This window comes from Ptiloglossa arizonensis, chromosome 9, assembly GCF_051014685.1.
Source record: "Ptiloglossa arizonensis isolate GNS036 chromosome 9, iyPtiAriz1_principal, whole genome shotgun sequence".
Classification (NCBI taxonomy): Eukaryota; Metazoa; Arthropoda; class Insecta; order Hymenoptera; family Colletidae; genus Ptiloglossa; species Ptiloglossa arizonensis.
Window position 1 is genome coordinate 20,713,174 of NC_135056.1, and position 22,709 is coordinate 20,735,882.

At 50.5% G+C, this 22,709-nt stretch overlaps 2 protein-coding genes across 4 annotated transcripts in view; one reads left to right on the top strand and one right to left on the bottom strand.

Moving 5' to 3' along the window:
* The window catches only part of Gdi (GDP dissociation inhibitor), a 28,190-nt gene that overhangs the window by 295 nt on the left and 5,186 nt on the right, over nt 1-22,709 (top strand). The gene's annotated exons all lie outside the window — the stretch shown is intronic.
* Nucleotides 2-22,299, bottom strand: LOC143151163 (phospholipid-transporting ATPase VD). 3 transcript variants are annotated; one of them, XM_076320032.1, is made up of 18 exons: nt 22,158-22,299; nt 17,042-17,641; nt 16,594-16,773; nt 16,014-16,274; nt 5,215-5,490; nt 4,990-5,158; nt 4,477-4,830; nt 4,104-4,402; nt 3,841-4,011; nt 3,459-3,756; nt 2,866-3,298; nt 2,412-2,803; nt 2,044-2,331; nt 1,709-1,960; nt 1,525-1,629; nt 1,248-1,435; nt 997-1,161; nt 2-896 (listed from the first exon to the last, which is right to left on the bottom strand). In XM_076320032.1, the coding sequence occupies exons 2-18, from the start codon at nt 17,629-17,631 to the stop codon at nt 854-856; spliced, it is 4,464 nt and encodes a 1,487-aa protein (XP_076176147.1). In that variant the 5' UTR covers nt 17,632-17,641; nt 22,158-22,299; the 3' UTR covers nt 2-853. The 3 variants fall into 3 exon arrangements, with proteins under 3 accessions (XP_076176147.1, XP_076176145.1, XP_076176146.1); XM_076320030.1 differs by having other exon boundaries at nt 3,459-4,011; XM_076320031.1 differs by lacking the exon at nt 22,158-22,299 and adding an exon at nt 18,312-18,818 and having other exon boundaries at nt 3,459-4,011.

A 22,709-nucleotide genomic window follows, 5' to 3' on the forward strand; every position in this document is an offset into this window, starting at 1 on the left:
TTAACGAAACCCAAAAATTTAAAGAACACTCGTTTTTACTGACATCGCTACATGCACGCAATTGCTATTAACCGTATATCAAAATACTTTATCAACACGTGCAACGTGTCGTTGAAAACGTTCGATATAGATATGTTTCGATAGAACCTCTATGCTGGTAGATCGTACGTGTGCACGTACAGTTTCAAAGTTACGATAATAATACATTCGCGAGCATAAAAAGTAAATATATAACACCCGCTGCGTTGTAATAATCTAGATATATATATATATATATATATATATATCATTTATACAACACGAACTTTGTACGAGACAATGTACATTTCGTGCATCGATTTACAATATACACTTCCCGATGCTTATTTCTAAGAAGACAATTACGACTCGAATTATGTACTCTCTAATCGATTCGATATGCAACTCGTGCACTGACGTTCGAATAAGTCCTACGTGGACCTCTCGCTCGAACCGTCGATGGACATCGATATTACTATTGGACTAACAGTCTTGGTCCCTAAAAGTCACAGCCATCAAATGCAACGAACGGTAGTCTGAAATGTAAGGCCACTCGATACAACTAAAAAACACTAATCGATACGAATAGACGACGATCACACAAACAACGCGTTCTCGATAAAGTAAAGCATTCCTCTCTTAAACCTAAAAATGCACATTAGAATTAATGTAAACTCCCTAACAATACTTCTTCGATCCTTAGGAACGGTAAAGGTTGAGATACGGCAAACAAAGTTGCTTCTTTTTCCAGCAACTCCAACAAAGCAGCACAGTTAACAGTCTTAATTGTTCCGCTACAACGTGCCGACAGTCTTGTTCGACGTTTCAGGATATGTCATGTAACGATTGTTGTCAGTGTATCGTTTTTACTTCCGGTTCTGAAACACAAGAAAGAATCGAGCGAACAAAACTACCGTAGATAATCGTCATCGGCTAACGGTATTCAATCCGCGGTTAAACAAAAGAATTCGTCCATACCTTATGGTAGCATTCTGCGTCGAACGCGACCAACCAGCGATAAAACTATTTTCGCTTCTTTCAGCGATTCGTTGTCGATGGCTTCCGCTTTTCGATGATACCTTAAACGTGGCACTTTGCGCGAGATCCGGACATAAGGTAGATTTTATGGTTTTGTACAGTAATCTGAAAAGAAAACATCGATGATTACCCGTAGATCGGTCGTTGGATCGTTCGTTCTTTCTTTACGTATCTACGTGCAAAATTCGTACCTAGGTAACAGTGCCAGAACGCACGTAAGTATTACCGTAAGCCAGTATGTATGCCTTACAACAGCCATTTCCATTACCCAATACGAACAAAGAAGGCCCATACAATTAACGCACACCACGTTGTAAATCAAACAGAATCCGAAAAATATGGATAACGAACCCATTATGGCAAAGAGGTGGATTATGGTCTGAAAATAACATCACGATACAGTGTACCGTACGTTTGTTCGATACTACGTTTTCCAAGTACCGTTCTCTCTCGAAAACGCATACTTACCCAAGATCGAATTTCTATGGCGACGTGGATCAGCATAACAACGATGCAACACGTCATTACGGTGGTCCCGAATTCCCATATATCAATGGTGGTGTCGTAGTATACCTGAGCAAAGGAACAACGATTTATCGAAAGACGATGCAGCGTTTCTTACGCGTTACGATTACTTCGAGACGATACTAACACATTGATTTACAAAAAAGATAACGATGCTTTGATACAATGCATCGCAAATTGTCAGCCAAAACGAATACGGTTGGTAAATAAGCCCCAGGCGTCCCCTTTTGTAGAGTTGAGGCACGGACAGCAAAACACCGGGCGAAGCTATTCGATCGTATATGCCCAATGCCAGTGGTGGCATGGACGTAAACATGAGGTTATACAACATTAAATAAATCTGGTCTACCATTACCGTTCCGGTGAAGCCACAGTACAGCTACGCAAAATAATAAACAATCGTTACGCGAACGTTGTATCGACGGAACGGACGGAGTGTACATTATATCGAATACATTGTACCTGAAACCAAAACACGAGGAAGACGAAGGTAGCGTTCTTGTAAAAGAAATACAAGATCATCCTGGACAAACGATCGTAACACCAATGACCGTGCAGTAGCAGAAGCCTGCTGAGCATCGAGAATCGTGTAATGGCAAAGTCTGCGGCCATGACGGCTTGTGTACCTTCGTTCCCCGAGATACCGACCCCAACATCCGCGGTCTGAATCATGCTAACGTCGTTCGCACCGTCGCCGATCGCCAGGGTTCTCATTCCCAGCTGTTCCTTCACTATACGCACTATGTACGCCTGAAACATTTGAAACGTTTCATCGAGGAATCGTCGACGAAGAAGAAGGCAAGGTAATTATAAAATAGTAACCACCGCACCTTTTGAAGAGGCGTAGCCCGACAAGCCAACACGCTGGAACACGTCTTCGTTAATTCGAGAAACAGTCGCGTTAATCCCGATCGTGGATCAAGGATAACGGTCAAAGTTTTTCCATCTACAACGAGCGCCCGTTGTTTCGGCCACGGACTGTCTATCCTGTGCGCATCGTTCTCGGCCGAGTTGCAATTAAACATCGCAAACTCTCTGATGTTATCGACTCCTAGCCGTTCGTTGCCACACATCGTGCTTTCTCTCCGCGCAGATTCCAGGTAGCCACGAATCAAGGCTTCGGCGACGGTCTTCGACCTAGCCTGCAGCCACAGTAACTGCATCGCGGGCGAAAAAAGACGCGCCGAGTATGCAATGTTCACCGCGGTTTCCGGTTTGTCCCCTTCCAATTTTAAAGCGTCTGTTAGCTACAATGCTTCAAAGTGTACGATTGAGTGCGAGTACCTGTTAGAACCCAAACAACGATTCCTGCGGCCATGAGGGTAGCCATGGTTTCCGGTACACCGGCTTGGAGTTTGTCCTCGATACCGGTCGCACCTAGAAGCGTCAAATGGGACTCGAGGTTCGCGTACGAATCCTTGATACGACGCTCGCGGTTCTCCATCGCGAGTTCCGCCTCGGTGTGCGTCTGCCGCCAAGTCTCGTATTCCTGGGCGGTCAGAGACTTCTTGGCTATCACCAAGGTACGAAGACCTTGACGGGCGTACGATTGCAGGTGTTGTCGAACTTTCATCGTCGTTACGGAGTTCTCTTCGTGGGCGATCAGAGAGGAGAGTAGCGTGCTGTCTGCACCCTTGCTGTACAACACCAGCTCGTTCGTAAGTGGATGTCGCACCAGAATGGACATGCACTTTCGATTGGAGTCGAACGGCAGCACCTGAAAATTCGTCGCGCGTTTACTACTTTGAAAAATTGGTCACGTATCACTTTTGGCTTTTCGCGTTCCTTCGAAATCACTTTCCTCGATAGAGCGCGGAGAAAGTAATCGGACGCAGGAGCGAGAAATATCCGCGCGCGTTTGTCCGTAACGAGCTTACATGAAGAATTTCGAAAGTAAGGATAGATTTATCCGGCAGGCACACGATCGCGCTACGGGCCGTTCGTTTGAGAAGTTTCACGTCGTAAATGCGTGCCGCGTTCACCAACGCGAGCTCGTCCGGACTTTCCGCTTCGTAAATCGCTGGCGTGGGTAACAATTCGTCTCCGTTCTTCCCGCTGGCGTCGATAACGGGACTGAGCGGACTGCGTCTCTTGTGCGCTCCATTCGGAGACCATTTCCTTCCCAGGAGTCCCATTCCCAAGCTCGGTATCGACGTTACGTTCAGGAATTTTGGCCTACGAGTAATTATATTTAATAATTCGTACGTTCGAGCGATCGCGTCGATACGAGTATCGCAACGAGAAAAATGTGACAACGACCTGGGCAATTTGTTGGACAACTTGGAGGTATTGTTCAGAACGGAATCCACTTCGACCATCGAGGATATCGAGGACACGGTCTCGTCGAGACTGTTCGTCGGATGCGAGAGAATGGACAGCGGAATAACCGGCGATGGAGTTAAACTCCTGCTCTCTATCATTCTCGTGTACCTGAAAAAGAGAAAAAAAAAACGAACATCACGATTTGCGAACCGATTTCCCGAAACGAACGGGAACCGGTAGGAAAATATTGGTGGGCAAACCTTCCGGTCTCGTCGCCATTTTTCTGAGGCTCTTCGATCACCCCGCTGGAGTTCATGTTGTCGTAATGAGGTTGAGAATTGACCACAACAGTATTACATATCGCTAACACAACTAGGAATTCTTGTAGATGTTGTCTAAATGTACCTATGAGAAGGTCTTCCTTCAGTCGCGAGGAAGGTACCAAATGTTCATCGTCGTCGCCGGTGTGCGAGTAATCTTGCCCGCCCACCGCGCATCGTCTAAACAGCATTTTGTTCTCCGTGAGCGTTCCCGTTTTATCGGAGAATATATACTGCACCTATCGGGACAAAGGAATCGTGCATCTTAATCGAGATCGCACGCGCCGGTTCGCAATCAATCCATCCGCCTTACCTGACCCAATTCCTCGGTGATATTGAGCGCGCGACATTCGGCCGGCCGTCCCGTGTCCGCGTCGTACAGTCCGATATCGTGCCCGATGTGATAAACCTGGCCCACTTTCGCCATCTCTATGGTGACGTAGAGGCTCAGAGGTATCATCACTTGGAGAATGATCACGAACGTCCAGAACGTCAGCATGCTCTCGTAACTCGGGTCTTGAAGAATCGGAATGAACGGGACGAACGTCAGACCAACGTACTCGGAGAGCCACAAACGACAACCGGTCGCCCCGAGTACGCACAACACCGCCAGGATCACCACGCACCATATCACGTCCCTGTTCATCTGTTTCTCGAGTCGTGAACGCTGAAAAATAATCGTTTTCAATCGACGAAGGAGAACGATGGACGTTCACCGGTGTCGAATCCCAGGTAGATCGTCGAGTGTAAGAAATCACGCGAGAAAGTATCACCGATATCCCGAAAAGCCTTCGTTCGCGTTCCGTACGAAAGGATGTATCCGTACCTTGTATCTAGGTCCGCCGTTATTCAGCATCGCTTTCGTCTCGTGACCGGCGTATATCACTATTCCCTCCACGAAGTCGGTATTTTTCAACAGACATTCCCTGAGTAAGAGGTTTTCCGTAGAAACAGGTACTCTTCCACCGTTCGGGTGAACGACGGCTCCGTGAAACCTGAAATTTTCATCGTCAGACGTCTGGCTCGAGTCTCGTCCGTTATCGAATTTTACCTATATATCCTGGTACTCGGTTGGTCGACCTCGATCACCGATCGGTATTTCGCGGGCTGGAAGGTGTCCTGGAGATCGACGAAACCCCTGGCGACTTGTCGTTGCTTCAAATTAGTCTCGCCGTCGAGGTTGCACGTATCGATGTAAGCCAAGCCCCGAGGATCGCTGCTCCGCAAGAGCAGCACGTCGGCCGGTACTAGTTCGTTGTTCGAGAGGTGAACCAGGTCACCGACCTTCACGTCTTTCCACGCCACCTTTGCATACCTGTCGTCTTCTCTGCGATCGAGTAACACCGCGTTAAGGTACGCGGAAACCGCGTTTCGTTAACGAGGCGATATCGTATTTAAAAAAAAGAAAAAAAGTGCCAGCGTTGCGATTATTATCGGGCAAGATGGCCGATGATACCGAGTCCCTCGTTACGCAACGGTACGCGAAGAAAGAATTTTTCTGCACGCGTTACGTACCGTCGATTCGATCTTCCAGATGCGTGTTCGTTGAACGAACGTTCGCCGACGCCTCGTTCGTTCACGAGTACCGTCTTCGATTCGATCGCGAAGAGCTAGCTCGTATGCGATCTTTCGAATCTTATTCTTAGAGATAATTCGGAGATCCACCGAAACGCGTGTCTCGACGTGGAAATATCGTAGCTACGAAATGTTCACGCGTGTCTCGATCGAAAGCGGACGTCGTTTCGGCGTTCGAATAAACGTTTCTTTCGTAACGTGTACCGTTGCTCGAGATGACCGGCGAAACGACGACCTTCGATCCAGACTATACATCTAACAATAAACGAACTGTCGCAACTGGTCGGTCGGACGTCGATTATAGTTAACCGACTGTCGCCACGGTTCAACGCTTCGAGTCACAGGGCATTCGTCGGTCGGACAGAAACGATCGAAACGAAGCGGACGCGATAACGTCCGAAAGCATTGTACCTGACGAAAACCACCGGACTATCGAACCGTCGAAAGAGACGTCGCGACCGACCCGTCTCCATCGTACCAACGATTCTCTTTTGCCTTTATTCGCGTTCGGTGTATCGCGATTCGCCGATACTGCTTCCCGAATCGGTTACCACAACCAGACAGATACATCGTCCACGTTTCCTGGCTCTCGCGACGCGACGGCTACGTTATCGAAACTTTCTTTTTCCATCGAAACGCGACAAAAGCGTCCACCGTCGAAGAAATTGCCAGACGGTTTCCGGAGCAACCTCCATCGACCGTGTTTTCAGTTCCGCCGAGATCTCGACTCGCGATGTCGGCTACGACCGTTACGCGAGAGAAACGTGTCGCGAGAAACGTCGAAGCCACGGTAAACATTGATCACGATTCGCGGTCTTCGTTTCGAGAAGAGCAAAAGCGCTCCGTGTAATTTCTCCTCGAATGGACGCGCGAAGGTCACTTCGAAGCCGTTTGCAACTTTTTGCGGAGATCGACACAATTTTTGCACGGCTCTCGACGCCGCGCCAATTACGCGCGAGGGGTGATCGAATCTGACCTAGCCAGGAGCGTCGACGTTACGCAATTCTCTCCATCGCGAGATAAGAATCATCGATCTATAAAACTAACAACGACCTCCCCTGTACAGGAATCGTTTCGAGGAACTCCGTCCAGTGCGTCGACGTCGAGAAACGAAAGTCGAGATCTTTCGACGTTCGATTTACGTTGACGGAAGCAGAAGAAATTTCGTCGGGTCGAAATCAACATCGGCGATGTTTTCGAAGGTAAACTCGGCGACTCCTCGACGCCGATCGGGACACGTAATACACCGAAACGTTCGAATTTGCATTTTCCTTATTCACGAGGCCGCGCGACTGCGCCTCGTGTCCACGGTTGAATAACTAGCATTATTGTTGCACGTTCAAGGATAAACTCACGCGAGTAACGGTTCGCGAAGGAGTCTCCCAATGGCCGGTCGTTTCGTTTAAAGCAGGACTCGTTGCGATTCGTCGCGTACGAGCCGTCGAGACCGTTAATTGCCAGCTCGACGGACGGAATTGTTCGACGCGGAAAGAGTTCCTCGCGGTCGTATTTTTCTTTTTTTTTTTTTTTGCCTTTTTCAACGACCACGACGCCCGACCGCAAAGAGCCCGTGGTTCGTTTCGAAACGTTCGCGATAACGAATTGCCGATAAATCGGTCGCGGTGACGGCAGCGGTTGGGTAGCCTTAGGAATTCTTTTATGCAACTTGCCTTCGTTATAGATAACGCTCGGTTGAATAATGTACCGGTGTTTCGGTAGTTTCGTTTCCACGATATCACCGGCAAATAAAAAAGAAAAAGAAGAGTTGCGCGGTCGTTCGCGTCTCGTAGCCGGGGCCCGGTTCGAAACGACTCCGGTTCTCCCGCGGAGAAAAAACTCGCTCGTAAATAATTCGTCGAAAATTCGATCGCGGGACGACCGCCGCCGCGCCGCGCCGCGCCACGACGCTCTACAAACGTCCGAAACATCCGATTGAAATATTTCAAAGGATTCCGTGGCTCCGGGTCGAATCGCGTTATCTAACAGAATTTCCGGCGCTCGTCGAGGCGTCGTGCGTTAATTAATTTATTTATACGGATGCGTTACGCGAACCGCGTTCCAAACGCGAGAATTCCTTTCCCCTGTGCGCGAAACGATAGATAACGGCTCCGGGCGCGTATCTCCGTCGAACGGGGAACTTTAAAACGCGTAAAATCAGAACTTTCCGCGCGCGTGAAGCACCAGCGTACGGATTGATCTTCGCGTGGAGCGAAGGACGGTCGAATTAGTCCGTCGAGTATTTTATAGGAGAACGCGAGGTCCGAGGTTCGCCTTGATTCCTCTGAAGTGCTCGTGTACTCGAGTCGTAGCGTAATTGGGTTGTTAATCGTCGCTCTCCGCATAAACTGGAAGGGAGAACCAGTAACCGATACCGCGCGAATCGTCGCGCAACGCTGGCAAACGTCACTCGATTATCGTTGAAACGTAGAAGAACCGGAGCTAACGATTCCCTCCGGCTGGATCGAACTCGTCGCGCCTCGAGGATATCGTCCACGTCGGATCAGGCGAGATTGAATCGCCTCGTTCATCGATCGGATACTCGTCCATCCGTCCGTTCTCTGTCGTTTTCGTCGTCGCGATTGATACGTTACCGTTGAGCATACAGGGTGCGCCGTTAGTTTCCGTTCCTCGACGAAATTCAAGTAACGGAATCGCGTTCGGTCGCGCGATCCTCGAATCGTCGTTCGACGGGTCGTTCGCGAAGCGTGGCTGCGATACCGATTCCGTGGCTCGAACGACGCGATCGATCGCGTCAGCGACCTTTTAAGGGCACGAGAGCATCGCGACGACGACGAAGAAGAAAAGAAGGAAAAAATCAAATAAATAAAATTTCTCTCCCGATTTCACGCGTCACGTTCGAACGACGTGTCGCGTCCCGTCGCGAGCACATTCGTGTATTTGTTTTGCACACGCCCGGCAGTTTCGTTCGCGTTCTTATCGAATTAGTATCGTATCGCGTCGTTGCTTCCAATAACAGCTCGCGTAACGTGTACCGATCTCGTCCCGATGAAATATTTCCTATCCGCGTGAACGTTTCCTCGTGTCGTTTCGGTCCGTTCGTCGTCGTCAACGATGCTCGATTCGCGCCGCGTGCACGACGACTTAAATTCGTTTCCGAATCGCGGTACGTTTCCAGCCCCGACCACCCACTCTTTCCCGGTTCGTTCGATTCGTCGAGCGACACGGCGAGAAATATCGTCGAGATACAAAATACGGTCCATCTCGTCGAGGAATTATCATCCGCGCGATAACCGTACGATTCCGGCGTAGAAACGAAGAACGCCGACACGAGTTTCATTGTCGCGGAGAGCCAGCCGGTCCTCTCGTTCATCGTATCCAGGAAAGAAACGAGGAAAACGGCTCGAGGGACACGGCAACCGGTTTTATTGCTGTGCCTTCCTCCGCCGCCGCTTTATTCCACTTCCCAGCGCTTACGGCCGACAAGCACGGGCTGTACAATATCCTCGCGTCTACTCGTCTTTGTGTTTCGGGTACAACGGGAGGGCTATTTTTAAGTACGAGCGATTCGAGAAACGGTGTACGCGTAGTGGCTGGGGCGCGACATCGACCACGCGGTAAACAGGAGATATCGATCTCGCGGGCTCGACGCGATACTTTGACGAACCTTAGCGAACCGGTCGAAAAATTCATCGAACGCAAAACTCGATACGCTTCGCGAGAGTGGCGCGACTCTATTCTCCGTTCTCGAGAGCTTCCCGCTTGCCCGACGATGCTCGTTCGACGTTTCTGCGGGCCGATCGGCCGTTTCTCCGCGCAAATCGGTGAAACTTTACTCGAACAATGGACGATAAAAGAAAATACCGGGCGCCGCGACGGTTGATCCGCAACGTTCGTTCGATCGTACGATCGTATCGGATAAGCTTCTATACGTTGCACGCGATACGCGATTCCGTTTTATAATACGGATCGTCATTTTTGATCGACGAACAGCGGATGAAAGGTTTTCTCGTTTTTTCACTCGTTGCTCCGAGTTGTTAATCGGATGAAATTTTGCCCGGGTCTGCGTAAAAGTCTCGATCACCGGACCCGATCGAACCGGTTGAAAAACTACCGTATCCGCTCGAAAACGCGTGTCGCGGCGCGTGATGCGCGCACGGGACTCCGGCTCGATTCTTCGGTAAACAATGATTCGCGGAACGTATCCGTAAAAACGATTATCAGCGTTACCACCCGAGATTCTGTGCCAATACTCCGTAGCGAATGCGCGCGCGAATCTCGTCGTTGCGAGTTTCAACGACGCGTAACCGTGGAACTGTGCCGCGATATTATTTTTATTTCACCGGGTGAAGGTGGCACGACGATAGCGCATTGAGAATACACAGCGAGCCAAACGTTCGAGGTACAAATAAGTACCCCGGACGAGTACGATACGTAAACAAGTGGTTAGACAACGCGAACGAAATCGCGTATAAATGTTCTCAACGAGTTTCGAAAGGACACCGGCGACCCAGAGAAAAGTATCCAACGCGCGAGGAGCCATTGTCGGCCAACCTGGGCGCACGCTGACGTTTTCGCCCGGTCGTAGCGACGCGTGGCGTTCAAATAAAAGAGAGAATATTTCCCAAGTGTTCCCGGCGAAGCATCGAGTCCAAACGATCCCAAAACTTCCGACCGATACTTTACCGTCGAAAACTTTGAACACGAAGGTCGGATCGACGATACCTTTACGACGTTCGAGCGTAAACGAACTCGATGTACACGACGTATCTTTGGAATGCGCCGATTCGATTTAGACGCGGCGAAACGCAAGAGCTCGCGTTAGATATCTTCCAACGAGGCAATACGAACGACCTTTCGAGGGATTCGAAACGGAAGCGACTGAGTGCGTAACGAAACTCGGAGCTCTCGGTAACGATTGTTCGGTAACGTTTCGCGAGGGAGAATTTTCTCGTGAACGCGCGCGTGAGCGACCTAGCTTCGAACCGGTCGAAAGCGTGGTTAATCGAGAGCCGGAATTCGCGACGAAGGTCTAGTCGATCCGTTTCGAGCGCGGTCCAACAGAACTGTCGATCTCGTCGGTAAAACGAAATTAAACGGTAGGCCGAAGAAGGTCAACGCGTGGGTGCGCGCGGCTGCGAATTAAGTAGGTAAAGGTCGTAAGAAACGCGCCTGCTGCGGAAGAAAGAGGTTTCGCCGCGCGCGTGGAGAACCTGTCGCCGTTCACGCTCGCTGGGAAACGTTTACGCCGAGCGAGCCGCGTAAACACGCCTCCGCTGACGTTAACAAGGTTCGATTAACGGTCGCGGCGATATCGTCGATCGATTCGATCCCTCACGGCGAGACCCTCGCCACGCCGAGGCTGCATTTAAACGCGGCCTGCTCTTCGAACGAAACGCCGATCGACCAAAATCCTTCCTCACTCGCGTACGAATAGTTCTTACTCCCCGAGACCCGGAACGTACGAAAATAAACACGGAGGCGACTGCTTCGACCCCGACGTGCTCCCAACGAGAAAATATTTTACAAGGTCGTTTCGATCCGAGTTCTCAAGGTCGCCGATGTTCCCTCGCGCGAAAGCGCGCTTCGATCGCGTCTTAGACTTCGAACCGACCGAACCGGGCAAACGGTCGAGTTTCGGGCGTCGAAGGGCAGTTCGAACGAATCAACGTCTCTTGGAAGAGTCACCCTCGCGTGGAAATTTTCTTCGATTGTCTCACGTGCGCGCAACAGCGTGGAATTACGTTATCAGTTGCGCGTGATCCGTTACAACGCTGTATTCGATCGCGAGCGCGAATATAAAACACGGTGTCGCAACGACGCGATGCGTTGATTTTCGGCTTCGAGACGCTCGTTATTAATCGCGCTTACGCGTGTTCTCGCGAATCGCGACCACGGGTGCGCGACTCGTTTCTTTTCTTAGCGAGGGCAACAAGCTCCCCCGGGAAGCAAACGCGGGATTTTCCCTCGACCTCCTTTCCTCTGCCCTTCTCGAAAACGCTCCGCTTGTCGGGGCCCGTTAGCTTCCTTTCAACGTCGGCGAATCCTCTCTACGATCGAACGGGATTAATGTACGGTAACCCCCCGTTGAAACGCGAACCTTCGAATCCGTTCGAGACGTTTCGAGGAGGGACGGTGACGAATTAGTTCCTGAAATCGACTTCTCGTACCTCGAGACCCGTTAGACGAGCGGAGCGAACGAGATGGGCCGAAAACGAACGCGGGAAACCGAGTACGTCGCGAGTACTCTCGAAAATGTAGCAATCTTTCGTAAGAATCAATGGAGGACGATTCGGTGCGTTTTACCGAGGCACGAACCCAACGCTTTAACGAGCGTGTTCGTCCCGCTGCGTTTGGACGCTTCTACGAAGGTTTTTTCCAGCCGATCGGTCCTCTTCCAGCTGGCACAATTCCGCGATCGATGAATGAGCTCGTTCTTGACGCGTCGTTGGCGAAATATCAACGAATCGGGGATAATCTTGAGAATCGCGTCGCGATTCCGCCGACACGCGGCGACCGACCGTGAACAAACTTTTCCCTTTTTTCTTTTTTTCTTTTTTTTTTCTTTCTAATCGCGACTGCATCTGCAATGCGCGACCGCGGAACCGTGGCCGAGGGTGGCAACCGAAGCTCCTATCGTGCTCGACGCGATCAAACGTTTCCAGGAATTCATTGGACAGACCTAGTTTATTCGTTCGGGCATCACGCTCCTCGTGATTTCTTTTGTTCGTACCAGCCTGGCACAGACCGGCGCGCACTGGCACTGGCCCGTGCCCGTTTCCTTTTCGAAAGATCGAATCTCGCGTCAAAATTAATAGCGAATGTTGCAAAGAATCGTCCGCAACGCGTTTTACCGCGTACTTATTTTCGTTCGTTATTACTTTCCACTCTAAAAGTAGCACTAACGCGTCGTAAAAAGTAACAAGTTAAACGGCGTGAGTTGAATCGATCGGCAGATCGCTATCTATCGGTCTTTTCCACGATTACGCGTACTTAGATTCGTGTTCGATCTCCCTAAGGGAACTGAAAAAAATCATATCGCGTTTCAATCACAGCATGGATAAATATCTGTTTTTATCGATCGACCAAGATTAATCGTTTTCCGTCGATTGTGCAATTTACCGATTCGTCGCAGCGTCGAGTAACTATCTTCAATATTTTTTTCCATCTCGATATCTATTTCGTTCCTATCGTACTCGCTTCGTCGATATTCGCGCGTTTAATAAACGTTGAAACTGAACTTTAATTTTGTATTTTCTTCCGAGTACGCGTGAATGGATCCCGAGATCGCTCGACTAAATAAAGTAACTCGCGTAGAAAAAGGTGGAACCCGCGATAGCGTGGCGTTAAACCGTTAAAGGGTTAATTCTGTAAAAATGGAGTCTACTGTCGTACTTTGCAACGCACTCGTCTGGACAGTGACGAGAATTTTCCCACGAAGAGAAACAATCGAGCGCGTCGGGAAGACGAGGTTCGACGATTGTCAAGATTTTGAAAAAGTCGCGCGCTTTTTGATCGGGCGCGAAACGAGAAGCAAAATTTGCACGCGCACCGATCCGAGAACTGTTTGCGCAACTCTCTGGTCGCTGAAAAACGAAACGCGCGTCGTCGCGACGCGTTTGCGCACCCGAGTAACAAACGTCGAAGATCAAGGACAATAATGCGTCGGAAGGTACGATTTAACACGATCTATCATCGATCGTGTCGAACGAACGTTATCGCGTCCGATTCATCGTTCGTGATAATAGCGACGATTCATAATTCACACGGTACGCGATAGAGCGGAGTATCGACGATCCGCGATTGGAAAAAAGCGATCCATGTGCGATCCGTGTGTGTATCGAGGTGAACGGTGGAAAAGGCGGTTCCCGATCGAAGGTCTCGATCAGCTGTTCGCGCAATAAACGGGAGTTAATAAATCAGCATCGATTCGTTCGTTCCGCGAACTTGTTACTGCCCTCGCGAAACGTACACTCGTACCTTTCGTCGAGCGAACCGAAAGAAGTCTCGACGAATCGCGAGGAAGGGCAAGGTCGAAACGTGTATTATATCCTAACGGTTTTTCTGCGTGCCGGAATCGTTGTCCATCGATCGCCACCGGCATCGCGGAATTGACTTGCATTATAAATGACGCGCAGTCCAATTGTCGCTAACCGACACGACTGTTACCTCGCTTTCGCTCCCCGTTCTTCCTAGTTTCTCTCATCGACGCCTCTCGAAAGGTGCGTCCGTATTTTCGTACTCGGTTTCCAATCGAATCCGCGTACGCGTCGTTCGACGACGAGCTTCGGCCTCGTTTCGACGATCGAACAACGGGACACCGACGCTTTTGCCCGTATACAAGAAGTTTCGAACAACGGACGAAATATCGACGAATCCGTTACTCGTTGAATAAAAATTAGAATCGCGCGCGCGCACGAGACGAGATGATCGACCCAAATGCACGAAACGTTCGAGGGATGAATTTTCTACGCGCTTTCGTACCTCGAAGAAACGTTTCCTTCGTTTCGATGTTTCCTCCGTTGAAACGTTCGGATCTTTGTTTCGAGAAGTTTCGAGCGTCGTCTAAAATTACGTAAGTCGTTCGTTCGGGATTTTCGAAGAATTTACGATGACGCGCGATCCAAATCCGTTTCGAAGTATCGACGTCGTCGGCTTTCGTCGATCGCGGGAGAACGACAGGATCGAAACGTTGAACGTCGATATCGGGGTCGTCGTACGTTGGAACGAAGGCGATCGAGTCGCTCGCCGAACGAATCGCCCGCTTATCGCTGACACGATCGCGAAATCCGCTCGACGTTCACGATCGACGCCGACCCCTGTCGAAATTCGAGCGAAAAAACAATATCCTTCCGTTCGACCGGTCGGTAGAGTGGGTGGTGAGTCACTCCGGTGAAACGAAACCGGGAAAGGGGCGACGTACGGACGAAAATCGAAAATCTATGCCGGTTGTTTTCGAAAAAAAAAAAAAAGGAAAACAGCGATTCGTAACACTCCGGGATCGTGGAGAACCGAGCGAAACGAATACCCGACGGGAGCGTTGCTTTTAGGTCGACGCAAGATCGCGGTCTCTCGAGATACCTCGGTTCTCGTACTCCGTCGATCCTTGAGCGTGCAACGCGTAGAAAATGTAGGTGGAAAAGTAAACGCGGTGGGAACACGAGCCGTGTTGCGCGAGTACGGAAAGTTTCGTCGAAAACGACGTCGCGGATGGGTTCGTAATCGCGGGAACGCGTCGCAGCGGGTTTTTTCCACCGGTGAAAAAACGACGAGCGAACGAGGATACCGTGTAACGAGAAAATTACAATTACGCGCGGTAAAGGTCGAAGAGGAACGCGCGCCGATGACCCCGGTGTCGAATCTTCGCGTTCCGGGATTTCCAGTCTCCCGAACGTCCACGCTGTTCGACGATACGACGTGACTCGCCTCTCGATGAAAATTCGGGGACCGGTCGTTATCGTCTTCGAACGACCACCGAGTTGCGTAGATCGCGAACGCCACGGTGCTGAAAACCTCGGAACGAACGACGGAATTAAAGTTCCAGGCATGAACAACACCGCGGAACGCGCGATAGTTCTCTTCCGCGAAAGGATAAAGAGAGAATACTTTCTTTTCTACGTTCGATCGGGAGCGCCTGTGCTCGACCTACATGCACGCGAGCGACGATCGAAGCCGATCCGTCGAATTCCACGGATCAAAGGAGCGGCGAAGAAATTCTCGAAACACCGTGACCGAAAATAGGCTCGCGCGAAAAAGAAGAACCGCGGGAGCTTGATCTTCGACCAGCGTTACACCTTTCGCGCGAACGAGAAATACGACTAAGCGGAACATTGAACGCCCGTACCGAAAATATTCCGTACCGAACGATACTCTTACTTTGGAACTATTCGATACACATTCGACCGATACACGTTCGAGGCCTAGATTTTTCGCGAGCCGTGCCTACACGGTATCGCGACTCTGTTCTTCCTCGCGACTTTGCTCGATTCGCGGTAACACCGCGACGGTTTCGTCGATCTCGGACGTGGCTTCGCGAATCGCGAAAACAAGAAAATAAAAGAAATGTTCGAATCCGCGAAGAACGCGGGAGTTAATTGTTTTCCGGAAAATGCATCGAGCGATCGTGTTCGCGCTCGTACGCGGATGTAAATAATCGTAAAGATCGAGTGGAAAAAGTACACGACGCGAATTCCCGGCGGTGAAGCGTTCGCTCGAAGTTTTACGCGCCGTGAACGATCCGACGATGGAGCAGGTTCGCGCGGTATTCGCTGGTACGAAACGCGGCCGACTTAACGCCTATTATGCTCGCTTACTCACCCGACGTAAACGCGACAGGTGGAATTATTGACGCGGCGATCGCTGCCGAGTCTCCGACGGTCCTCGAAGTAATCTTTCAGCGCCGTCACGCCCAGCACGAAGATCACGGGTATCATGGCGACTTCTTTGCCGAAGGCGTTTATGGCTGGCACCCAATTAAGCATTACGATAAATATAAAATATAGATTGGCCACCCGGTGAAATTGCTCGAGGAGGTTGCGAGGTAGGAAGCTCAGCACGGTGTACTTCGTTGTGCGTACTCTGGAAAACAGACGGGCAGTCCGGAATTTAAACGGGCCTAGAGCGGGAAAAAAAAAATCTTCTCGTTCTCGTCTTCGTGCTCGCGAGCCGAGCGTGTGCCGCTGGAATTCGTACGAGTTGTCGCGAAGAATGCGCGTCGAGAGCGAACGAACTTTGCGTACGGTAATTTCTTTCGTCGAGTCGCCTCGCGAAGCCGAGTGCCATCGAAACCAAAGGAATTTCAGCGAAGTACCACGCTCGGTCGCCAATACCAACGAAAGAGATCACCGTAAAGAAGACTTTGCGAGAAATTTACGAATCGACCTGTTCGATCGTTTACCTATTGTTTACTCTCTTTCCATTCGGATGCTGACTCGACGGTGTCTTCGGCGGTACTAAGTGATTTGGTACTATTGTCCTTAAACGAGGTTCCTCCGGTAACGGGCCGAAACAACGGGCCCAAAGTCTCGTCCACCAAGGCGGCTCTGCGCTACGTCTTATCGTGTATATCGACTCCGATCTGCGAACAGGTTAAAGCTCCACCGTTTGGAATCTCTCTCGTCGCTTGCTCGTCGAAAGAGGAAAGAATTTTTACCTAAATCGATACGTTCGCGAGATCTCGATAAACTACTTGAGTCCTCTAATCCTCGATTCCGCTCTTGGAACGGAATTATAGCTTCCTCGCGAGACGTAGAACTCTCCTACGTTTAAACGTTCTCGTCTCGCGAGAGAAGCGCAATTATCGAAGAGTGCGCGATACCGAGTTCCTCCGAGTCTCGGTTACGTACCTGGAAGCTTGTCGCGAGTGACCTCGATGAGAGGGTGTCTTCAAAGCCGTGGACGGTCTCGAATCCTCTCTGTGACCAGGCGGTAGGATAAACTCCGTTCTGGAGCCGACGCGGCTGTGTCCCGTCACCGAGTGTCCTTGAACGTCGACCACCTGACCTTGACTGAACGCCCTCTGGTGACCAGGCTTCTTCAAGGCCGAGGGTCTCGCGGGTCCGATCGCGGACAACGGACCGAGATAGGATCCAGCGTTCGTCTGCAACCCCGTGGTCGTCAAGGACACAGCCAACACTCCGCCATGGCTGGCCGACCTGGCGTGGGTTCGCGGGTACAGCCTCCTCCTGGCTCGCGAGGCCGCCTCCTCGTCGTCGTCGTCGTCGTTGTTGTTGTTGTTGTTCTCGGCTTTGGTCGCGATCGCGGTCGCAATCGAGACGGTCGTCGCACCGTCGGGAACGGAGCCGGTGATTGGCTGCTGCGACGACGCCGACAACGTCGCCACCGGATGTTGACGACCAGATCCCGGGAACACGTAAAGCGACGCCTGCCTGTCGATCTCCTCGCTGGCTGCTTCCTGCGCGCCCGTTTCGGACATGCTGGCACATCTGCGAACAGATCCGCGAGGATCTCGGTGAACCGGGACGAACAACGTCGAGAAAGTTCTCTCGGTGAAAAATTCTCGGGAAAACCATCTAGGTGCAGCCGTACGTACGCGAGCGATTTTCGCGTACCAACAACGAGGAACAAACAAACGGGGAAGAACGATCGTTCTCGATTCGAGAACATCGAAGAGGTACCTATCGTTTTCGCGCGAAACGGGAATGGTGTTTCTTGCTACATGGCCGGAGAATCGTAGCGTTTCCGTTTCCCCGAAAAAACGTCTCGTCGGTCGAGAAAAACGAAAGGCGTAAATAAACGAGAGAACGGGTATCGACGGTTCCCTCTCCGAACCATCGACCGAACGAAATCGATTCCTCGTCGTTCGTGTTCGGGGCACGGTTCGAGCGAAGGAGATCCACCCTGTTGCGGCGCGTCAAACGATACGCAGGAAGTAGCGTAATGCATTTCGAGGCGAGCTCTCTCGCGATCGTGGGTGCACTTGCACTTGCCCGGCACAGATACGCTATTAATAAGATTGCAGAGCGAGCGAGAGAGAGAGAGAGAGAGAGAAGTTTTTTCGTGCCGGTAGACGCCGCAGGAACGAATGGATTAGAGTGCGGCGACAGTGCTTCGGAAAATTTTACAAAATAACGCGAGACGTCGTAATCACCTTACCGTCGAGTAATCCAATAGCGTCGACCACGAGATCGAGTTTACGATGTTTTGGACACCGAACCTAGCAACGAGCCTTCGACGTTTCCGCGTACCGTGAAATTCATTCGCGCCGCGAAAGATAAGAATACGCGTAAATTCTACCAGCCGCCGTTTTTTTCTTACATTCGGTCGTCGAAGCGGTGAAATCAACGGTAGCCGATGATCCCGATCGAAAGTAAGGTTTCGAAAACGAAGAATCCGAACGAAACGGAGCAACTTTCGAAGATTGAGCAATTTCCATAGAGGAGAGGTCGAAAGATCGATTCGAGGATACGGTCGGTCCGATATACCTCGGGTACGTGTTTTTTTCGCGATGAAAAAGAAAAAGGCGGAACCCGTTGAAACGAACCGATACGAAAAGAAGAGAAACGCGTTTCGATGGTCGATCGAAGGTCAGGGTTCTCGATCGATCCTCCGTTGGTAATTTCGACACGGAAGCACCCGCGTCGGATCGACTCGCATTTCCTACTCCCGGCGCGACACCCGCGCGTTTCGTACGAGCGAAACGAGCGCGCGATCAGATACAACGAGCGGGGAACTCCAAATGCCCTTATCGGTCGTTCGTCGCGTACGCGTCGGTTTGCGAAACGATAAAACCCGGCTCGAACCCGCTACGAATCGTACACCTCTCCCCGACCGGTGTATCACAGTTTCGAAGTCGAACGGGAGGGAATTACCATCGCTGAAAACGATCGTCTCGATTAACCCGCGTTTTCCTACGTGGACGAGTGCTCGCCCAACAACCTTGCCCGGCTAATTGGCTCGTACTGTATCAAACGAGTCGATTCGACGTCGCGGCAACGTCGAAACGCTTTCCGAGATACAAGGTGCGAGTACGCGCGCGGCAACGTCAATTACGGGAAAGCGGGGTGAAAAACACCGGAACAAACACGCGTATGCGAATTCACCGTGGAAAACGAACGTTGTACAAATATTTTCGATACGCCGAAGAACGACAACGCCAAGATTACTTTAATCGTATTTACTTTAGGGCGATGACAGACACCGATGCGCACGCCCCCCACGGTAGAAAGGAATTACGTCATCGAGAAATCATTCGAGACCGATAGGGCTCGAGTCGTTCGCTCGACTTCGTTCGCGTTCACGTTCAACGTTCAACGTTAAACCCGTATCGGTGTTTTATTTCGCGAGAACATCACCACCGACGATCGAACGACGAAACGAGCGAACGATCACAGTGGCCCGCTCTTCGTTATTTCGTTCGTTATTTCAAGTAACGGGAAGTTGCTCACGAGAACTTGTACGACTTCCAGGTAGAGAGGCACGATACCTAGCCGAGATCGTTGAATATCCTCCAAGAAACTACCTTCGTTGCGTCGCCGTGCGAATTCGTGGTTACTCGCGACGTCGTTTCGTGCAACGAAAATTTCATGGTGGTCGTTGATCGACGGGACACCCTGTAGATTCGGTCTCCAGACGCTGTTGCGCGTCTCGATCGTGTTCAAGGCCCTCGAAAAATGCAAACGTTTCGAGACGCCATTCGTTGAGCCGCGATTCGAAACCTCCGCGCGAACAAATCGCACGAGTATCAACGACCGGGGGCGTCGAACGTCGAACGTCGATCGTCGAGAAAACGAGCACGGTCACGTGGATTGCGTAAAACGGTCGTCGGATCGATAACGGACATCGGTCGACGTAAATCCCTGGTTCTAATGTAACGTGAACGCACAATATCAAGGGTAGAAAGGCCAGAGGATGGAATTGGGTCGCGCGCATATCGATGGTCCCTAATCGGGAGGGTTGGTCCGCGCTGTTCGTGCTCGCAGCTAGTAACGAGAACCATTATCGCTGGCAATTATTACACGCGAACTCTAATAGAGTTGAAATCGTTTCGCCGTACGCTCGGAAACACGTTTCAGGCCGTACCGCATCGAGCCGTGTGCTCTTAAAAATTTCAAGAGGACGAATCTATTGGGAACTCGATCGTAAGAATCAACCGGCGGTCTTCTCGAGTCTATCGAGGTCAACCCACAAATAACACGAATACGGTCCCAGATCGGAGATAATAGGGATATATACCGGGTATTTAACGTAGCAACAATTTTACCAATCGACGACGCCGACAACGATCCTTCGTTCGCTCTTGACGCGTTTCGCGATCGTCCGACTCGATTCGAACCGACTCGAAAAATGTTTTTTTTTCTTTTTTGCGGAACAAACGATAGAAGATATCGGTGACCTACGACGATAAAAATGTCCGTTGTATAACGATGCTTGCAAATAACGTAAAAGCGACGAAAAACGTGAGTACAACGTCGATAACGAACGCACTCTCCGTTTGCATATCTACTCGATTAACTTCAAACTACATTTCACCTATCGCTAACGACCGACCGGGTAAAGTTTCATTTTTCAAATTCCCCGCGCGACATTGAGCGCGATTATTCGCAAACGAAACACGTCTCGGGCGATAACTTCGATCCGCGCGGCGCTCTTCTAGCCGATAATTCTTTTAGCGACCGCCTACCTCGTTTACGAGCAATTACTCGTCGGAGGATACTCGAGTAACGCGCGCGCTTCCGAACGAAAACGAACGGTTCTCTGATAAAAGAAATTCTCTGTAAAACGAACCCGTTTCTTTAACGATTCACCCCTTAACGGCGATCCGTCGCGGGACCGGTAATCGTTTGCACGGGCGAAGGGCGCCGCTCGATGCGCTCGACGTTAGTTTATGCAATTTAAAGAGCAGAACTACTCGAATGGCCTTCTGGATAACGAACAGGGACGACCTCGCTCCGACGCGACGGATCTTTTTTTTTTCCCCGTTTCTAGGAGAGTCTACGAGACTTCGAACGCACAACGTAACCGGTTTCGTGGCCGGAGACCGAGACCACCGGACGCTCCAAAAAGAACGGAAAAAAACCGCGAACGATTCTCAACCTTCGACCCGTTTGACAATACAAAGGAATGCACCCGATTCGATTGAAACCCGTTCGTCTCAGCCGTCAACCTCGCCGTGCCGATCGAAAGAGCCAACTCGTGGACGACGACCGTATTTACTTTTCTTACTTTCTACTCGATTAACCGGCATGCAATCCTTTCCGCTATTTTCCTCCTTTTTTTTCCATTACAAACGACCAGTATCTATTAATGGCCGATATATACATACATCGTTCCTTTTTTCATCGATTCGGATAATCCTCCAACGGTGGAACGTTTTTCCTTTTCTAGACTCTCTCGTTACCGTTTCGCTACAACGACTTCAGGCTTCCGCATTTACACGCGACTTTCTCGTAATAATTAAGTAAACGTTCTAAACACCGACGCGGTGGACTCGAAGGCTTGGGAAAATGTAAACGAGAGCAGAGCCGGACGACGCGTATTTTGAATCTTGTTCCGATCACGGGATAAACGAAACCGTGCATTTCGATCGAAATTTCGTCGGTGCGTTGCGATCTCTCGAGCCCCCCTGCGATGACGCGTTACGCCTTCAAATTCGATACAGACATCCACGATTTTAGATGTACCGTCTGGACAATGCCACTTCGGTTTGAAATCCGAAGACGAGAAACGTGGCCTCTCGCGGAGAACGTTCTGAATTTAGCGACGCGTAATTACTGTAAACAAACCCTGCGTTTGCCGACGGCAAGCGATACGCCGGATAAAAAAGGACGATAATATTCGCAATAAATCCTTTCCTCTACGAAGCATCCCGTTCTCCCTTTGCGACCACGATTTCTTTTTTTAATTTCGACCGATTACGCGCAAACGAGATTAGTTCTAATTTCGAGATACGAAAGGGTCTACCGGTGACAACGAATCGCAACGAATCGTATTTACACTCACATTTTTTCCAAGCTCCCAACGTGGTCCACGTGGCCTTGTTTAACGGTCGAGGAAACACTAGGGGTGACAGAGCTCTATCCCCCACGGTGTCTTCGAACTCTAAAGAGCGTATCACATGCTCGTCTCCCTCGTCTATTCTGCGCCAAGTCGCTCGGTGGAAAACCGGGAGCAGTCGAGCGCACAGCCGACCGACGAACGAACGAGGAAAAACGACCAGTACTTTCGCGTGCCTCTCTTTGACAGGAAAGATAACGGAGTATACTGTATGCCGCTCGAATTCCTCTCAACGCATCTCTCTCGGGAAACTAGCTTTATCACCGCACATTATTTCAACACGTTACCGCGTTCCACCCAAATCGATCTCGATCGCTTCGATTTTTGATCGTTTTCCCTCTAATCGCTTCGAGGAGCGCGCGCGAGCTCCCGTCCACGCTCCTTAATTCTAACCACTTCTACGATCCACGGCAACAAACCGAATGACCTTATCGTCGTACACGTACTGACAATTCGTATCGGCCGACCTACCAAGCGCAACCGTCGCGGCAAGATCCG